General features: G+C 46.0%; 1 protein-coding gene across 2 annotated transcripts; it reads left to right on the plus strand.

The window, feature by feature from the left end:
* Positions 1 to 1,531: 1,531 nt before the first annotated feature.
* Positions 1,532 to 17,500, plus strand: THBS1 (thrombospondin 1). Of its 2 annotated transcripts, none has more exons than XM_036923913.2 (22): positions 1,532 to 1,701; positions 2,240 to 2,335; positions 2,589 to 3,148; positions 4,046 to 4,121; positions 4,410 to 4,609; positions 4,717 to 4,839; positions 5,853 to 5,946; positions 7,407 to 7,580; positions 7,880 to 8,056; positions 8,374 to 8,547; positions 8,808 to 8,935; positions 9,047 to 9,199; positions 9,647 to 9,865; positions 10,346 to 10,453; positions 11,019 to 11,178; positions 11,335 to 11,453; positions 12,759 to 12,993; positions 13,183 to 13,410; positions 13,579 to 13,850; positions 14,263 to 14,360; positions 14,464 to 14,603; positions 15,423 to 17,500. In XM_036923913.2, the coding sequence occupies exons 2-22, from the start codon at positions 2,269 to 2,271 to the stop codon at positions 15,428 to 15,430; spliced, it is 3,513 nt and encodes a 1,170-aa protein (XP_036779808.2). In that variant the 5' UTR covers positions 1,532 to 1,701; positions 2,240 to 2,268; the 3' UTR covers positions 15,431 to 17,500. The 2 variants fall into 2 exon arrangements, with proteins under 2 accessions (XP_036779808.2, XP_036779807.2); XM_036923912.2 differs by having other exon boundaries at positions 1,533 to 1,701; positions 4,407 to 4,609.
* Positions 17,501 to 17,983: the final 483 nt, after the last annotated feature.

The following is a 17,983-nucleotide window of genomic DNA, read 5'->3' on the forward strand; positions in this document are numbered from 1 at the left end:
GAGACTTTTATTTTTGCCTTTCAACATGTGTAATCTGTCAGGTTTAGTAATTACTTAAGCAACAAGCTAGTGTCCTAGGAACATACTTGTCCTCTTGAAGACCTTGATGTATACTGAGTAACGGTAAAACACTCCATAATCCACACACATACACATGCACCGTGTCACACAACACTCCCACACAAGAAAAGTGAAATTGCTGTTGGATGAATGCAAACTCGTGGGTGTTTCCAGCCTAGGAGTCCTGCCAGGTATGAGTGCTAAGAAGGCAGGCGAACCCCAGGGCTTTTCCCAGCGTGTGGCCAGAGATCCTTATTTGGCAAAGCTACTACCTGCGTCTTGAGTCTCAGGGCCAGCCTGATAATGCAGGACCACAGCACGGGAAGTGTAGCTGCTGACATCCCAGCCAAAAGATGAATGGAATTCCAGGCAGCTGGAGTCATGCTGGCTTGGGACAGTGGCTTGGAGACCAGACTTCGAATGACAAAGGCATCAAGCAGGCAGCGTTCAAGGCAATGTGTGCACCCGCAGAAATGTAACCCACACCTCGGTTTCAGGAGCCGAAAAATGAAAAGAACGTTTAGGGAGGGGGAAAAAAGGAACTAAAATGATAGGCACAGGGAAATTTATGACTCTATGGGTCCGTTCTGTAAATAGTTTAAAACCCCAAAGCCAGATGGTACTGCAAATCCTCCAACCAGGAGTCACGTTAAGAAGCACGAGTGGGCACAAAAACTGTTTTTCAAGACACAATTTCAATCTTGGCTGGAGGGAACTGGATAGGATAGGAATAAATTTCCTTAACATTCCTGACGTGAAAGAAACCGTCCTTTCGCGTCCCCTTGATCGGAATACACATACCGCCCCCACGCGGCAAGCTGTGGAAGCGCCGCAGCAACTCGGAGAAGCGAGTTTTCGCGCTGACTTGGAAAGGAGGCAGCCGCAGAAGAGTGCGCCCCGACGGGCAGCGGCTCCGCGAGCTCTCACACCACCCTCGGGTCCCTTACTGGGGCAGGCGGAGGGCCAGGGCCGGGCGCGTGGTCCCCAGCCCACTGGATGGATGAAGGAGTAGGCAAGTTCCCAAGAGGGAACCTCTTTCATGGCTGGTTCTCTCTGGTCCCATTTACCCCGTCGGGCTCTTTTTTTTTTTTTTAACAAAGGGCTCTATCTCCAAATGTCCACCTCTCAGCGGTCGCCCAGGCATTCGAGGAGACGGGTTTGCCCAAAACCCCGCTGAAGGTTTCGGATGCTCGCCCGGAACGCAAGCGGCCGCGTGGCTCGAGAGCCAGAGGGCCGGGCTCGGACCCCGCGCTGCGTGGGCGGGCCGCGCTCCTTCTGAGAAGTTCCAGCGCCCCCCTTCCTCGACCCCCGCCTCCCCCTTCACTTTCTAGCTGGAAAGTTATGCGCCAGGCAGCGGGGGGCGGAGAGAGGAACCGAGACTGGCCCCCTCCCGCTTCCTGCCCGGCCGCCTCCCATTGGCCAGGGGACTCCCCAGGAATGTGAGCGCCCCTTTAAAGGCGCGCGGCTCGCCGCCTCCGCAGTCACAGCTCCCGAGCCGGCGGCCAGTGCGGGATCCCGCGAGATCACCCCGCGCTGCCTCCGACTCCGGCCGCTGCCTGCCGAACGCACCGCCCTCCCCGAGGCTCGCCGGGGCTCTGCGCCCTCGCCGCCGCTCCGCTCCGCTGCGCCGTGTGCACACAGGTAAGGGGTCCCGGCGGCCCTGGCCATTCACCTGGAGCTCCGAGGCTCAGCCCCCGCAGGGTCCGGTCGCCTACTCTGCGCCTTCCCCACCCTGTCCTTCCCAGCCGCTGGGGGACGCTCCTCGTGAAACAGCTCCTGAGCCACCCTCTCCAGCCTTGGGGTCACAAGCCAACTGGTCAAGATACCCCACGATTTTTTTTCTAGTCTCCCAAGCCCTCCCTAAACCTTTCTACCAGTTCTCTACATCCCCCGTGCCTCCCAGCGCCCTCAAACCCCTAGCCCTGCTGTTTGCCCCAGATGCCCCAAGGAAAAGCCCCCAGTTGTTGCCTTACCTCACCCCACTTCAAACCACCGTCTCCTCCCCTCAACTTCTTTTTCCTGATGCGCTCTCCAAAGTAAATACTGTGGTCCCTCATTCCAGCAACTGTGAGGCCCAAGCGGGCACCCTGGGGCCTTGGTGCCAAGCCCAGCCCCCAGGTCTTGCCCACCCTCCCTGCTTGGCTGCCTCTGACCCTGTGCTCTGTGCTTTCTGTTGCAGGCTCCCTGCTGGGCACAAACAGCTCCACCATGGGGCTGGCCTGGGGACTCAGTGTCCTGTTCCTGTTGCATGTGTGTGTCTCCAATCGAATTCCAGGTGAGTCTGTATAATACGTGTGAGGCGGGAGGGAAGAGGAGATGTGGGTACCCCGGGTCTCCCAGCACTTTCTCCCCTGAGCCCTGATTGAACAGCACAGTCCAGGCTCTCTCTGACCATGATGTTTTCTCAGCTCTTTCAGCAGTTGCCAGGAGTTTTCACCCTGCCCCTCTGTCTCCATCCCTCAGAGCTGAGTCCCCACCCCTGGCCCCAGCCTAGAAATCTCACTGTGTGTCCTCTTCCTATCTAACAGAGTCTGGAGGAGACAACAGCGTATTCGACCTCTTTGAACTCATGGGGGCTGCACGCAAGGGCTCTGGGCGCCGACTGGTAAAGGGTCCCGACCCTTCCAGCCCAGCTTTCCGCATTGAGGATGCCAACCTGATTCCCCCTGTGCCTGATGACAAGTTCCAAGACCTGGTGGATGCTGTGCGAGCAGAGAAAGGTTTCCTCCTCTTGGCCTCCCTGAGGCAGATGAAGAAGACCCGGGGCACGCTGCTGGCCGTGGAGCGGAAAGACCACTCTGGCCAAGTGTTCAGCGTGGTCTCCAACGGCAAGGCTGGCACCCTGGACCTGAGCCTGACCGTGCAGGGGAAGCAGCATGTGGTGTCTGTGGAAGAAGCGCTCCTGGCAACCAGCCAGTGGAAGAGCATCACCCTGTTTGTGCAGGAGGACAGGGCCCAGCTGTACATTGACTGTGAGAAGATGGAGAACGCTGAGCTGGACGTCCCCATCCAGAGCATCTTCACCAGGGACCTGGCCAACATTGCCAGACTGCGCATCGCCAAAGGAGGTGTCAATGACAACTTCCAGGTGAGGCCTTTTTTCTGGTTCATGGCCAATGGGGTCAGCTGCTGGCCAGCTGACCTGTCAGGAGGGCTCTAGCAGGACAGGCAGGGTTCCAGTACAGGGCATACTGCCTGTGGACTAAAGCAGTCGTTCTCAACCCTTCCTAGGGCATGGGAATCACCTGGAGGGCTTCTGATACTTGCATACCACTGCACCCCACCCCCAGGCCTCCAGGTTGAGTAGGTCTGGGGTGGGGCCTGAAAAATCCCATTTCTAACAAGTGCCAGGTGACACTGATACTGGTGCTGATATTCTGGGGACTAGGCTTTGAAAACCACCAAAGGAAACAAATGGCTTTCCTGTTCAAGTATGGCTTTCTGTCCAAGCCTTAGGGACTTCTGCTTCTTCAAGGAAGATGAACTTACTTCAAATGCATTCCCACCAGTTGTAACATTGCTTGAAATGGATACTTGTAGGAGCAGAATAAATACCACTTTGCTATCCCATTTCTCTTGGGGATGTAGCTAGTCTCAAATAAAAGGTTACAATAGTGGTTATTTTCTGCTGCATCTTATTCAGTTGCCTAAACTTCTAGATCTTTGCAACTGTAGCTTTGAAACTCTCACATTTAACTCCTTGACACTGGAGAGTGTCATATTCTCTGGCCTTAGTATCAGATTCCATTTCCTGTGTATCCAAGTAGGCTGATAACTGAATTCTTTATGAAATACTGAAGACTTGGCAGACGACACAAATAAGATTTTGAAGTTGACAGTTTCTGTTGCTGTGTTATTTTGACATGGTGATCTTAAAAAGGAGCTCTTTCAAACTTTGAGCACATCTATTGTGTGCCGAAAGTCTCTTCCACCTTCCCCTGTCCAGTACTCCCCAAGGAAGTAACGTTGAGTCCTCGGCCCACAGGGGGTGCTGCAGAACGTGAGGTTCGTCTTTGGAACCACACCGGAGGACATCCTCAGGAACAAAGGCTGTTCCAGCTGTGAGTACCCTTCGGTTTTTAGAAATTCTACCCAAATCAAGCTGAGAAACTTAAGTATTGGTGGTTGTACATAAATTACCCCAGATAATTAAAAGTGTGTAAAATTAAAATGTATATAGGAGTGACCACAAAAGGCATTCCACACGCAAACCCACACACATGCGTCTTCTCCACCTGCGTCACCCCAAGTGAAACGTCTTTTGTACCTAAGAACCCTAGGGGCTTGTGAGAGCATCTGTTTGAAGGTCCATTACTTTTCTCATTGTGTTTATTTCTGTTTCTTAGCAGCTACCAATGTCCTCCTCACCCTTGACAATAATGTGGTGAATGGTTCCAGCCCTGCCATCCGCACCAACTATATTGGCCACAAGACAAAGGATCTGCAAGCCATATGTGGCCTCTCCTGTGACGAGCTGTCCAGCATGGTCCTGGAGCTGAGGGGCCTGCGCACCATCGTGACCACACTTCAGGACAGCATCCGCAAAGTGGTCAGTGGCCTCCATGTGCAGCCCTCCAGCTTGAGCCCCTGAAGTGTATCAGATGATCCCAGATGACTGGAGATGTTGGGCATTAATGACTTTTCTCCCCCTTTTAGACTGAAGAGAACAAAGAGCTGGTCAATGAGCTGAGGCGGCCCCCCCTCTGCTACCACAATGGAGTTCAGTACAGGAATAACGAGGAATGGACTGTCGATAGCTGTACTGAGTGCCGCTGTCAGGTAAGGGATCCTAACGAGCCGAAGTATGAACGCTGGTGTGTGTTTGAAGCCGTCTCTGGGGAAATACCCAGATGGTCACACAAGCTCTTTTTATGTTCTAGGGCCTAATACTACAGTAGTTTGGGTTTTTTTAGATGCAATTATGACATCTATAAAATCCTCTTTTAACTCTCAAAGTTTTTCAAAGTCTTGATTATACCCCAGGCTAAGTATCTAAAAGAACAAATCTAAGACATCTGAATAATTTACCTGCGTTAGTTCAAAGGCTAAGTGTTGAATATCAGGTAAATAACTGGTTGGAACATTACCTGTTTTTTTCGTCAACCCTGATTTGTATTCAGCTGTGGCATGGAGATTCCCTTAATACGGTACTGATTGTTATTCCGGGCATCTAGCCCAACACTGCAGTGTGAAGCTATCTGCTTAAAAGTAATGACTTAGTGTATGTCACTTCTCTTGCCTCAACACCAGTGGCAGGTGAGCTTGGGCTTGCCTGGCACACTGAACAAAGTCAAGCTTAAATATAAATCTTGGATTGCTGGATTTGGACAGTGACTTTATGAAACTTCCTTTCTTCTCCAATAGAATACAGAGCCAGATCTGTGCATGAGGGGAAAAAATGCTTGTTGATCTTATCCCCGTAAAAATATAATTTTAAAATTTAAAAGTCCTGACTGAGGTTTATGTTTTGATCTCAGTCCCAGATTACTAGATTCAACTCATGATAATTTGGTGGTTCCCTTCAGGTAAGTTCTTTATGCTATAACTTCTACCACTGACTAAGTGGCAATTAAGAAAGAACCCTCCAAGGAATGGAGTGACAAGTCACTAGCACTTGAACTGTTCCTATAATTCTGTTCGTTTCAAGTACAACAGAGCAGACCTTCTATTAAAATCATCCCACTAGAGTATTTACAACCCTAAGTGTATCTTGCAATTAAAATGTTACAGTATATAAACTTCTGCTTACAATATGCTCAGTAGCCCATTTCTCCCTCCCTCTTGTCCTGCAGAACTCAGTTACCATCTGCAAAAAAGTGTCCTGCCCCATCATGCCTTGCTCCAATGCCACAGTTCCCGATGGAGAATGCTGCCCACGGTGTTGGCGTAAGTTCCTAAACCTGTGTAACCATCCTTCAGTGACTGTTTCTCTAAACACAGGACAGCTGAGCAGAGTACTGGCTGAACACAACCCATCCCATCTCCATCATGTGTTTCCATTCAGTTTCTTACTGCGGCATCTGGTTAACTGATGGCTGTATAGCACCAGAAACTCCATTTGGACTAAATCTTAATTCTCCTCTGGATTATAGTGTAGGCAGTAATGATCTTGGTATAGTTTACTGTTCCTTATTTTTACACTTTGAGGAAAGGAGAGATGAATTTGAGGCAGCAGTAGCTCTAAGTTAACTGCTTTTAGAATTGGACCTTATAGCCTAGAGTTAAGGAAAATCTAATCAGCAGAGAAATTGATGGGCTATACTACAAGCACTGACTTAATTGGGCCTGAATATTCTGCCCCTTTTATCTGCAGGAATAGAAGGCCTGAGATTAACAGCAGTTTGAGTTTCAGAACACTGAACAAAATACTGTTCTGTGTGCTCACTCTATCCCTGGTTTTTGTTGCCAGTATGAATTAATTCGCTGAGACAGAACTGAATATAGTAGAAACAATTCCTCACAACTAAGATAAGAAAGTAGTATTCACCCTATACATACACACACATGCATGTATGCACTCACACACACCCACACACAGCTCTAAAGGCATTGTTCACAGCTCAGAATAACTAGTCCCATCCAGGGAGCATGTTAGCCATATTGGTATTGTAATAATCATTTGCACATCTATTTCTGTTCAGCATTCACTTCAGGCGTGAGTTAAAGGGAACACAGCTAGCTGGAGACTAGCAGAATCCTGAACTTGAATCGGATTGCTAGGATAACTTTCAGTGGGTGGCAGGAGAAAACAAGTTCTCTGTCTTGGGTCTAATGCAGTTACATGTGATTGTAGTCATGGTGCCTGGGCCCATGGTAAACAAACACATTCCCCTCTTAATGAAAATATGTGCAGAGAAGGCCCCAAAGGCTGGGGGAAGAGGGCAGCACACTGATTAACCTCATGAGTGAGTTGGGGGCAGAGCCAGCAGCAGCTGAGCAGCCTTCAAGCTCATCTGCCCAACACATGGTCTGGGGCTCCCCAGGAAGTCCAAGGTGACTCCTATAAGCTGCCTAAAATGCCAGTGTTCTTGGAAGCCTGGGACTGGAAATGCCTACCAAGATATCTTAAGTCAGGAAAGGGAAATGCATGAGAAACACTGAGAAAGAAAGAAATCAACATGAATAGGAGAACACATGCTGGGCAGAGGCCCAGCTGTACTGACCCAGACACAGCATTTGCTTCTCCAATGCCGTACGCATGAGGACCTGGGAGGAAGCCCTGGCTGTTGGCCTAAGAAATTGATTGCTTTTCACACTCTGACAAGGGAAGAAAGTCCTGCACAGAGCAGTCTAAAAAGTAACTTGTCTTAATGTTCATACACTAAATGAGCCTGCTCCTTCTGCAGCCAGCGACTCTGCGGACGATGGCTGGTCCCCATGGTCTGAATGGACCTCCTGCTCTGTGACGTGTGGCAATGGAATCCAGCAGCGTGGCCGCTCCTGCGATAGCCTCAACAACCGATGCGAGGGCTCCTCTGTCCAGACACGGACCTGCCACATTCAGGAGTGTGATAAGAGATGTAAGCATCTTGGCCATGCAGGAATGTGGAGCTGACCTGGCCTTGCCCTCATCAAGAGCAGATCCATAGCCCAGAGGTTCAGAGCCCATCTTCTAGACTCTCAGATCTGCCCACTTATCTGTGCATCCTTGAGCACAACTTATCCTCTCGGAGGTTTTTCTCCTCATCTGCAAATTGAGGATAATAATAGTACTTGATAGAGTTGTTCTGAGAATTTTATTTAGATAATGCACTTAAAGCATGTAGCACAGAGCTAGGCTCACGGTGAGTACTCTACACCCATCAGCTTTGTCCTTCAGTTAAACAGGATGGAGGCTGGAGCCACTGGTCCCCATGGTCATCCTGCTCTGTGACATGTGGTGAAGGGGCAATCACAAGGATCCGGCTCTGCAACTCGCCCAGCCCCCAGATGAACGGGAAGCCATGCGAAGGCGAAGCTCGGGAGACCAAAGCCTGCAAGAAGGACGCCTGCCCCAGTAAGTGTGAGCACACTGCCCAGCTGAGTGCCGACTGGCAGCTATCCAGCGGGTTGCTTGGCATCTGTGGCCCTCAGTTCGGTCAGTCATGAAGGGAAAAGTTACTCCTAGAGAAACCAATGGAAGCAAAGTCTGCCCACTCAGCAGCTTCTTTTAATGAGAAGCAGAAAAGCATTTCAAAGTCACCTTCTTCCCCAGCACTTTTTCCGTGGATCAGGGTAGCAGTGGGTTCTTGAACAAACTTAGGAGAGTCTTCTGTAGCAGGTGAGGTGTTTGAGAATTGACCCTAACTTTGCATGTGGCTCATTTTCTTGCAGTCAACGGCGGCTGGGGTCCCTGGTCACTGTGGGACATCTGTTCTGTCACCTGTGGAGGAGGGGTTCAGAAGCGCAGCCGGCTCTGCAACAACCCCCCACCCCAGTTTGGAGGCAAGGACTGCGTGGGAGACATGACAGAAAACCAGATGTGCAACGAGCAGGACTGTCCGATCGGTGAGCAGGCAGCCCAGAGCAAACCCTAGGGGGGGATTTGTTTGACTTCTTTGGTTTTTTTCACTGAATGCCATGGTCAACCCTCAGGGGTTACAGATTTGAATGGTCCTGAGGGATTTAATTACTCTGTTGTCCACCTGACATTTAATATCACTAAGCTATCAGTTACATCAACCCTACACTATTTTGCACTGTGTTACATGGCCAGCCTGGCAGTAACAGCAGCGCAGACCCACCACTGCCCATCTCTCTCGTCTCAGACGGATGCCTGTCCAATCCTTGCTTCGCCGGTGCCAAGTGTACTAGCTACCCAGATGGCAGCTGGAAATGCGGTGCCTGTCCCCCTGGCTACAGCGGAAACGGCGTCCAGTGCAAAGATGTCGATGAGGTGGGGAACCGATGGCTCGGTTACTGGACCTAGGAACACAGCTAACCTGTCCTAATCTTTTCCTATGCCATGTTTTTTTAAACATTAAGCAAATTATTGTTTCTTCCACAGTGCAGAGAAGTGCCTGATGCCTGCTTCAACCACAATGGCGAGCACAGATGTGAGAACACAGACCCCGGCTACAACTGCCTGCCATGCCCACCCCGCTTCACTGGTCCGCAGCCCTTTGGCCAGGGTGCAGAACATGCCAGAGCCAACAAACAGGTAGAGCAGATGAGATCAATAAGTTAGAGGAGGGGAGAGGTGGCCTCAACCGACAACTAGGAGAGGGAGGGATGGCATTTCACCCTTTCACAGAAAATGGGGAGGAGGTTGAGTGTACCATCTTGCTTTTAGAAATATGACTAGAAAATCCACTGAATATCCAGCCATCACATTTGAAAATGCTTCTCTGGCATAAGCTGTGAGCCAATAGACTTGTAAATGCCTAACTGCTGAGTGGTTTCAAGAAACACACACATAAAACAATGCTAGCCTGTCACCTGGACATCCCCAGGGGGAGAATGGGGCAAGACAGAGGTAACCCCGACTCTTCCCCCATGGAACCTCTGTCCACTTGGAGACAGATGACAGGAGTTGGGAGGTTCTTGTTTCCTGGGAATCTGGGGCCCTCCAAGGGTCTGCATTAACATCAGGCCCGTGCGCCCTCAGGTGTGCAAGCCCCGCAACCCCTGCACGGATGGGACGCATGACTGCAACAAGAACGCCAAGTGCAACTACCTGGGCCATTACAGCGACCCCATGTACCGCTGTGAGTGCCGGCCCGGCTATGCTGGCAATGGCATCATCTGCGGCGAGGACACAGACCTGGACGGCTGGCCCAACGAGGACCTGGTGTGCGTGGCCAATGCAACTTACCACTGCAAGAAGGTAGAGCCAGCTTCCCACGTGTGCCACCAGCCGGAAGGCATATCCCCATATCAGAAGTGCAGACTAAGGGGTTTTAAATGCTTCAAGTTTGAAAATGAAAATGAAAGATTAACTCACCCAAAGGCAGAGGGGCACTAATTCTTTTTAAAACACTTGTTACCAAGAATATGAATGGACAGGTCCCTTTGGCAACTGTGTTCCATAGTCGATTAATTTGTCCCTAAAAAATGTCCCTTACTCTACCAAATGCCAGCAGAGTATGACTTGTGTTCCCAGCGTGTACAAAGCCTACAGCATTTATACAAATACTGCTCTCTGTGGGGAGACCGGTATCTATGTTTTGTCTTCCCATTGACAACAGCTGCTGTGAGGAGCGGTGCTCCCTTCTTTCTCTGTGAGCAGAGCTGGGCTGTGCTCCCTCAGGTCCAGCTGAGCAGAGGGCGTGCAGACGCAGCTGGAATGTACCTCTTCTCTTTCCAGGATAATTGCCCCAACCTTCCAAACTCAGGACAGGAAGACTATGACAAGGACGGAATCGGTGATGCCTGTGACGACGACGACGACAATGATAAAATCCCAGATGACCGGGTAAGACCATGTTTTCCTTTCCTCACCCTTTCCCTCTAGTGACACCCTGAAGCACTTCAGAGTCAAGGAAATTATGGATCGTACAGGGAAATTTACAGAACTGATATATAGGATAATTAGAAATTATTCATTGTGTTTCAGCGGTTTCAAGACTGTGATGTTGCCAAGAGAATTTTTAAATGAAGGTTTTGTTTTTCATCACAACCTGCTCTCCCCCTAATTTAAACAAGAAATTATATGTATAAACAGATGACACTTTATTCCCCAGATTCCTTTCAAATGTCTAATCTAATAATCTAAATTAAAGTAAAATATACTTTGGGCATATTGAGAACTGAGATGAGAACTTATATTTCCATCTCACTGACTTGTGACCAAGAACAATCCATTTCTCATTCCTTATGTTCAACTTTTGCAGTGACATTTTACACTGAGTAGTCAATTAGCATATGCACCAAGTAGGAAATGATTGTTAGTTTTTGCAGTCTTACATAAATGAGGTGTGTGGTCCGAGGCCGAGCTGGCCACATGAGGTCATGAACTGCTGCATTACTTCTCTTGGCAGGACAACTGTCCCTTCCATTACAACCCAGCCCAGTATGACTACGACAGAGATGATGTGGGAGACCGCTGTGACAACTGTCCCTACAACCACAACCCAGACCAGGCTGACACAGACAACAATGGGGAAGGAGACGCCTGTGCCGCAGACATCGATGGGGACGGTAAGCAGTCCCTGGCTCCAGCAGGCCCAGAGGCAGTGGTGACCAGGCTTTGCTTCCAGCTGCTCTCTCTCCAGCCTTGCTGGCTTTCAGTGTGCAGCTTAGCCGAAACATCTGAGACAGAGATGCCCACTCTTCTGTGTCGTCTGCACTCTGCAGGTATCCTCAATGAACGAGACAATTGCCAGTATGTCTACAACGTGGACCAGAAGGACACTGACATGGATGGGGTTGGAGACCAGTGTGACAACTGCCCCCTGGAACACAACCCAGATCAGGTAGGTGGACTCCTTTCAGAATCTTTCAGTAAAGCATTGGACTATCTCTTCCTAGCCTCTAAAAATAGAGGTAAATAGAGTTCAAACACTTCCATTACCATGGCTTTCAGTGGGCTCATAGCAGATTGCAATGTTTTCATGTAAATAGTTTGCCTGATATGAACTCCATGCAGAGTGCATTAGCCCTTTAGTGTGACAATCTTACAACTTTAATCGTGTCTTCTACAATAAGGTCTAATGACTTGCTCAGCATGATCTACCCTTGTTAGGATGAATTAGACAAAGCAGAAATCTGTGACAACTCTCCAGTGATACTGATCATACTGAAGACTAACAGAGGGAAGAAAATATCCTTAAGCAAAATAAACAACCATTGTTATGGCTAATGATATATGAAAGATTCAAGAAATGAGAAGTATAGCTTTTCTTCCCAATATTTGTTCTTACATAGACCTGTAAAACAAAAAGCAATGGGGTAAATAGCTTTGGGGCTATAACAGGGAAGGCATGTATTATAAGGGACAGCTTTGCTGATGAAATGGCATTGAGGGTCATCTGTTTCAAGTTTGATGTTGCCATGAATTAAACTTCAATATTGTTTAACCTCTGAGGATGAGTTTCCCTCAGATCATAATAAAATTTATAATAATTTAAACATCATGTAAAAATCTTAATAGCAAAGAACATAAATACTGGTGAGAAAAATTACAGTTTTTCTGTAAATAATCCCAAAAGCATATACACTGAAAAACATAAAAGTACTCTGAGAAACAGTTCAGACAAAATTTGAAATTTTGACTTTACCTTAGCCAATAGATGACAGGCCTTATGGACTAGCTTTATAAAATCAAATACCTAAAAAAGAACTTAATTGAGCCCCACCATATGTATTACCCAGTATGTACAAAAAAACAGTGCAATGTCTCCATGACTTAATGACCGAGAGTAGAAGTTGACATGTGAGTGTTAGAGTTGGAACCTTCTGTGGAAAATAACAAAATGGACCCAGAGAATTTAACATTAACATAAAAGCAGTTAACACATCATATTTCATCCTTCATGATAAAATAAGACTTTCTATTTTTAATTTAGAAAGTTTTATGTTTCAAAAAGAACTCCTATATACCCCTTTTCCAATTTCATACAAAAATAAAGATCAAGAAAAATCTTTTAAAATTTGTTAATATTGTTCAGGAGTACCATATGGACATGAAATCCCACTGGCCTTACCAAACAGTAGAGAACCATCCGCAGGGTCGTTAACAATGTCTGCACCCGTTTACCCTCCACTTTTGTCTCTTTCAGCTCGACTCTGACTCCGACCGCATCGGAGACACCTGTGACAACAATCAGGATATTGATGAAGATGGCCACCAGAACAACCTGGACAACTGCCCCTACGTGCCCAACGCCAACCAGGCCGACCATGACAAGGACGGCAAGGGGGATGCCTGTGACCACGACGACGACAACGACGGCGTTCCTGATGACAGGGACAACTGCAGGCTCGTGCCCAATCCCGACCAGAAGGACTCTGACGGTGAGTCCATGGAGCAGGTGTTGAAGAGAGTAACTGAAGCCGTGGTGCTCTGGCGTGAAGAGAGAAATGCAAAACTGAATATGTTTGAGAGGCTGAAGTGACTAAATCCCAACTTCAACAAGAGTGAGTTTCTGACACCAATAATAGTATTTCAGAATTTCCCTGAATTCTTGGCCTTTCTGACCTTAGGTGACGGTCGAGGTGATGCTTGCAAAGATGATTTTGACCATGACAACGTGCCAGACATCGATGACATCTGTCCTGAGAACATTGATATCAGCGAGACTGATTTCCGCCGATTCCAGATGATTCCCCTAGATCCCAAAGGGACATCCCAGAATGATCCTAACTGGGTTGTACGCCATCAGGGTAAAGAACTCGTCCAGACTGTCAATTGTGATCCTGGACTTGCTATAGGTGAGTAGTGAGTTCTTCAAACAAAAGGCTAATGCATACTTTCAACAAAAGCAAATATAAAACCTGCCAGTTGCATGTGTGCCTGTGGGTACTAAGGATGTCTGGAACTGCAGTGGAGAACCCTTTGAAGGCTGCAGGTTTTAACCTAGGTCTGACCTCATCTTCTAGGTTTTGATGAATTTAATGCTGTGGACTTCAGTGGCACCTTCTTCATCAACACTGAGAGGGATGATGACTATGCCGGATTTGTGTTTGGCTACCAGTCCAGCAGCCGATTCTATGTTGTGATGTGGAAGCAAGTCACCCAGTCCTACTGGGACACCAACCCCACGAGGGCTCAGGGTTACTCAGGCCTGTCTGTGAAGGTCGTGAACTCCACCACAGGGCCAGGCGAGCACCTGCGCAATGCCCTGTGGCACACAGGAAACACCCCTGGCCAGGTAAGGATGCCTCAGTGACAGCAGAGGGTGGATGGGCACTTGACCAGCACTCAGGATGCGGTGCTTCAGCTGAGCGGCCCCAACCAAGTCTTAGATACCAAGTCCGCAGCCTCACCAACTGTGATGTGAAGTTCTGCTTTGTAAAAACATAGGATCTAAGAGGGGAGCTCGCAGTAAGCATGAGTTACCCTTCAGTCCAAAGGCAGTTTCAGCCTCTTCAAACAAAAAACCTTTCCCTGCTGCTTTTTATGTACATTCAAGGGCTTGCCTCATACGAAAGAGGGCATGGAAAAAACCCTATGTTGCAACCCTCTTATTTAGGTGAAGTTGTTACCTTTCAAGCACTGTTACAAAATGAAATGTAAATCTGATGGGGCTGGATTTCATCCTCTTCTTGGTCCTCTTCCTTCAGGTACGCACTCTGTGGCATGACCCTCGTTACATAGGCTGGAAAGATTTCACTGCCTATAGATGGCGTCTCAGCCACAGGCCCAAGACGGGTTTCATTAGGTAAGATTGCACTGATTATATTTCAACTGACATCTGATTGTGTGACATTAAGGGGGTGGAGACCAAAAAGCAGGGTGTCACTAACAAGATTTCTTCCCTGCAGAGTGGTGATGTATGAAGGGAAAAAAATCATGGCTGACTCAGGACCCATCTATGACAAAACCTACGCCGGCGGTAGACTAGGGATGTTTGTCTTCTCTCAAGAAATGGTGTTCTTCTCTGACCTGAAATATGAATGCAGAGGTAGGGGCAATGTGACACCGAATGGGAAGTTGACATCTCTAATTTAGACAGATTTTGAGAATGCCATTTATGGGAGAGTCTGATTTAAAGACTTAGGGACAGGGTTATTTATATTTTGCTGTTGAAGATAACAATGCCTGTGAAATGCAGTTTATGAAATCCGGAATCCTTGTTAACAGTACTCATTTGCTTAGTCATCTGTGTTCTTCATTGCAAGGATAAACTACAATCTCTTGGATAGTTTAGACCACATTGTTAATATTTTTTAATTTGGCATGTTTTTATGTCTTGCACACTGCTTATGATTTTATTTGTGCCATTACTGAACAAGCTGTTTTTCACAACTTTTCCCTGAATCCCAGGAAGGGAAAGGCAAACCTTGGCATTTTTTCCCCCATTCTCTTTTACTCAGCAGTTCCTTAAGCTCTCGCTGAGTGTAGTGTTGGGCCTACCAGAAAATAAGTGCTCAATAAATGTTTATTGGGCCAAGGTCTGATGCCTACAGAGTGAAAAAAGATGGTTGATTATAAAATTTAAATATTCAGAGTAAAATCTTTTAGGGAGTTTAATTTTAAAAATTCAGACTCAATGTTATGTTTAACATTGAAGGTCTCAGAAAACCTAAGTTCTAGAGATCAAGCTGTATTAAACTCCATATAATACTCAAAAACAGTAACTTTTATAAGCTGACAACCTTAAATTATACTTTTGTTATTCTAAAAGTAAAGTAATACCAAGGTTATTAATGCATTAACTGGTATTAAGATAATGCCTTTATGAATTTTTTTGTATATTTATGTATTTATGTTTATTTAACAGATTCCTAATGAAACTGTTGATCAAAAGACAGATCATAACCAGTGCTGGTATTGCACCTTCTGGAACCACGGGCTTAAGAAAACCTCCAGGACCACTCCTGCCTGCCTGCCTTTTTTCTCTGCTTGCATCAGTGTGGACTCCTAGGACATGTGACTTGCCTCAAGAAAATGCAATTTTCCAAACCAGACTCAGCATTGCAGCCTCTGGAAAGAGAATCTTCTGCAAATATAAACAGTTACATTGGTTTGCTTTTGGAAATGCAAAAGCAACCACTTGCTTCAGTTGGAAGGTGCCTGTTCCACTTGGCTTTTGTCAGAGCACGGTGCTACTGTGAGGCCACCTCTGAGCAGTGGACTCAGAAGCATTTTCAGGCGTGCAAGAGAAGGGAGGACGCACTAGAATTGGCAAACCAAACCACCCCGACACACTCCCTCGGGAATAAGGGGAGCAGGGACCAAAGCCCTAAGGGGAGGGTGCATACCCACGGGAATAAAGGACTTGTATGAAGAAAATGTGGAGGAACTGTTACATGTTCGGTACTAAATCATTTTCAGGGGATTGAATGACTTGCTGGATTTCATGATGCTGACAGGTGTTAGCTGATTTAACCCATGTAAATTGGCACTTAAATAGAAGCAAGGAAGGGAGGGGAAGACTGGCTTCTGGACTTCCTCTGGATCCCTAGCCCTTAGACATCACCTGTAGTGACCAGAGTAAGTAGTCAAACTTAAACCAGTGTGAGGCAGTGCTTGCTGCCACTGCCTGATTACATGGACACGGTTGGTTTTATTCCAGGTGTGGCTTGTGCAGATGTAGCAGAAAATAAGAAAACCTACCATCTCAGTGAGCACCAGGCTGCCTCCCAAAGGAGGAGCAGCTGTGCTTGTATTTTTATGGTTAGAAAGGCACAAAATTCTCAACTAAAACATTCCTTTTCTCTTTTTTTTCTGAATATCATAGAGTATCCAAATTCCTTCTTTGTAGCCTTGATTTTTACACTTTACAATGTAAAATATTTATTTTTACTTACTTAGAAGATCTGTCTGAAAGACTATTCATGGAACAGGAAGAAGCACAAGGGCTGTCCATGTCATCTTTGTTACAAGTCTTCATGACTGTAAGGTTGTAAATACAGATTATTTATTAACTCTGTCCTACCTGGAATCTAGGTTTCATATGGAAAATGTTTGATAGCAGGTAGTGGGGATTTCTCAGCAAATCTCTCACAAGAACAGCACAAGGAAAATCAGGGCAAGCTGCTCCTCACTTTGTGCTTAGAATGAATGATTTGGGAATTTTTTTTCTTTGTTTTAGCTTTTCAAGTGGAATTAGTGGTATGTCCATGTACAGGTGTTTTTACATTGCAGAGAAATCCATGAGGCCTTTAATACTGTTTTACTCTATTCCTTGTGCCTAATTCCAGGGAGAAGAAAAACATCTACACTTTTTTCATTTTTCCCAAAGAGAAAAAAATACAAAGGTGAAACTTTTATATACAAACATTACCTCATTTGTTGTGTGACTGAGTAAAGAATTTTTGGATCAAGCAGAAAGAGTTTAAGCATCTAACAAACTTAAAGCTACTGTAGTACCAAAAAAAAGTCAATGTTGTACATAGTATAAAAATTCTTTGCAGAAAAGTATTCCCAATAAGGAAATAGCATTGAAATGTTAAATACATTTTCTGAAAATTGTTTTTTCTGTCATCTTGTGATACCATTGCTTTATTTTTATAAATTATTTTCTCATTGCCATTGGAATAGATATCTCAGATTGTGTAGATATTCTATTTAAATAATTTATCAGGAAATACTGCCTGTAGAGTTAGTATTTCTATTTTTATAAAATGTTTGCACACTGAATTGAAGAACTGTTGGGGTTTTGTTTTGTTTTTTTTATTTGTTTTTTGCTTGTTACCCCCCCCCCAAGTTTTTACTATTTGCCAATACCTTTTTTCTAGGAATGTGCTTTTTTTGTACACATTTTTATCCATTTTACATTCTAAAGCAGTGTAAGTTGTATATTACTGTTTCTTATGTACAAGGAACAACAATAAATAATACAGAAATTTATTTATACTTATGTATCCATGTTTGTTCTCTACTGGCTGAGTTGATAAATTCCATTCTTAAACCAATAGAGCATACACAAGAAGAAATTATAGTAACATTCACACTTCTTATATTATTTAAGGGCAAAACAAATTAGCCTGCCATACTAAAAACATAGAGAAATGACCCCAAAGAGGTAGGCCCAAAAGGATATAATCTCATATTTGACTAATTATTAAATGTCATTTGTTGAATCCTTTTTAAAGGGCAGTTCTGTTTCTAAAAACAAAAGGACTAACAGGAGTGAAGTGCATACAATTCTCAGCTACATTTTCTGACCCATGAATGATGGCTCTTGGTGGGCAACATGATTACATATTATAGAGAACTTTAGAAGTAAGTTTAAGGAGGAGGAATTGTCCTTTGAAAGTTGAGCAAAACTCTATAGATACCACCTTTTGAAGAATCAATATCTCTTTGGTCAAAAACAGAACTAAAAAGAAAAGTAGA

The sequence above is a fragment of the Manis pentadactyla genome, chromosome 11 (genome assembly GCF_030020395.1).
Source record: "Manis pentadactyla isolate mManPen7 chromosome 11, mManPen7.hap1, whole genome shotgun sequence".
NCBI lineage: Eukaryota > Metazoa > Chordata > Mammalia > Pholidota > Manidae > Manis > Manis pentadactyla.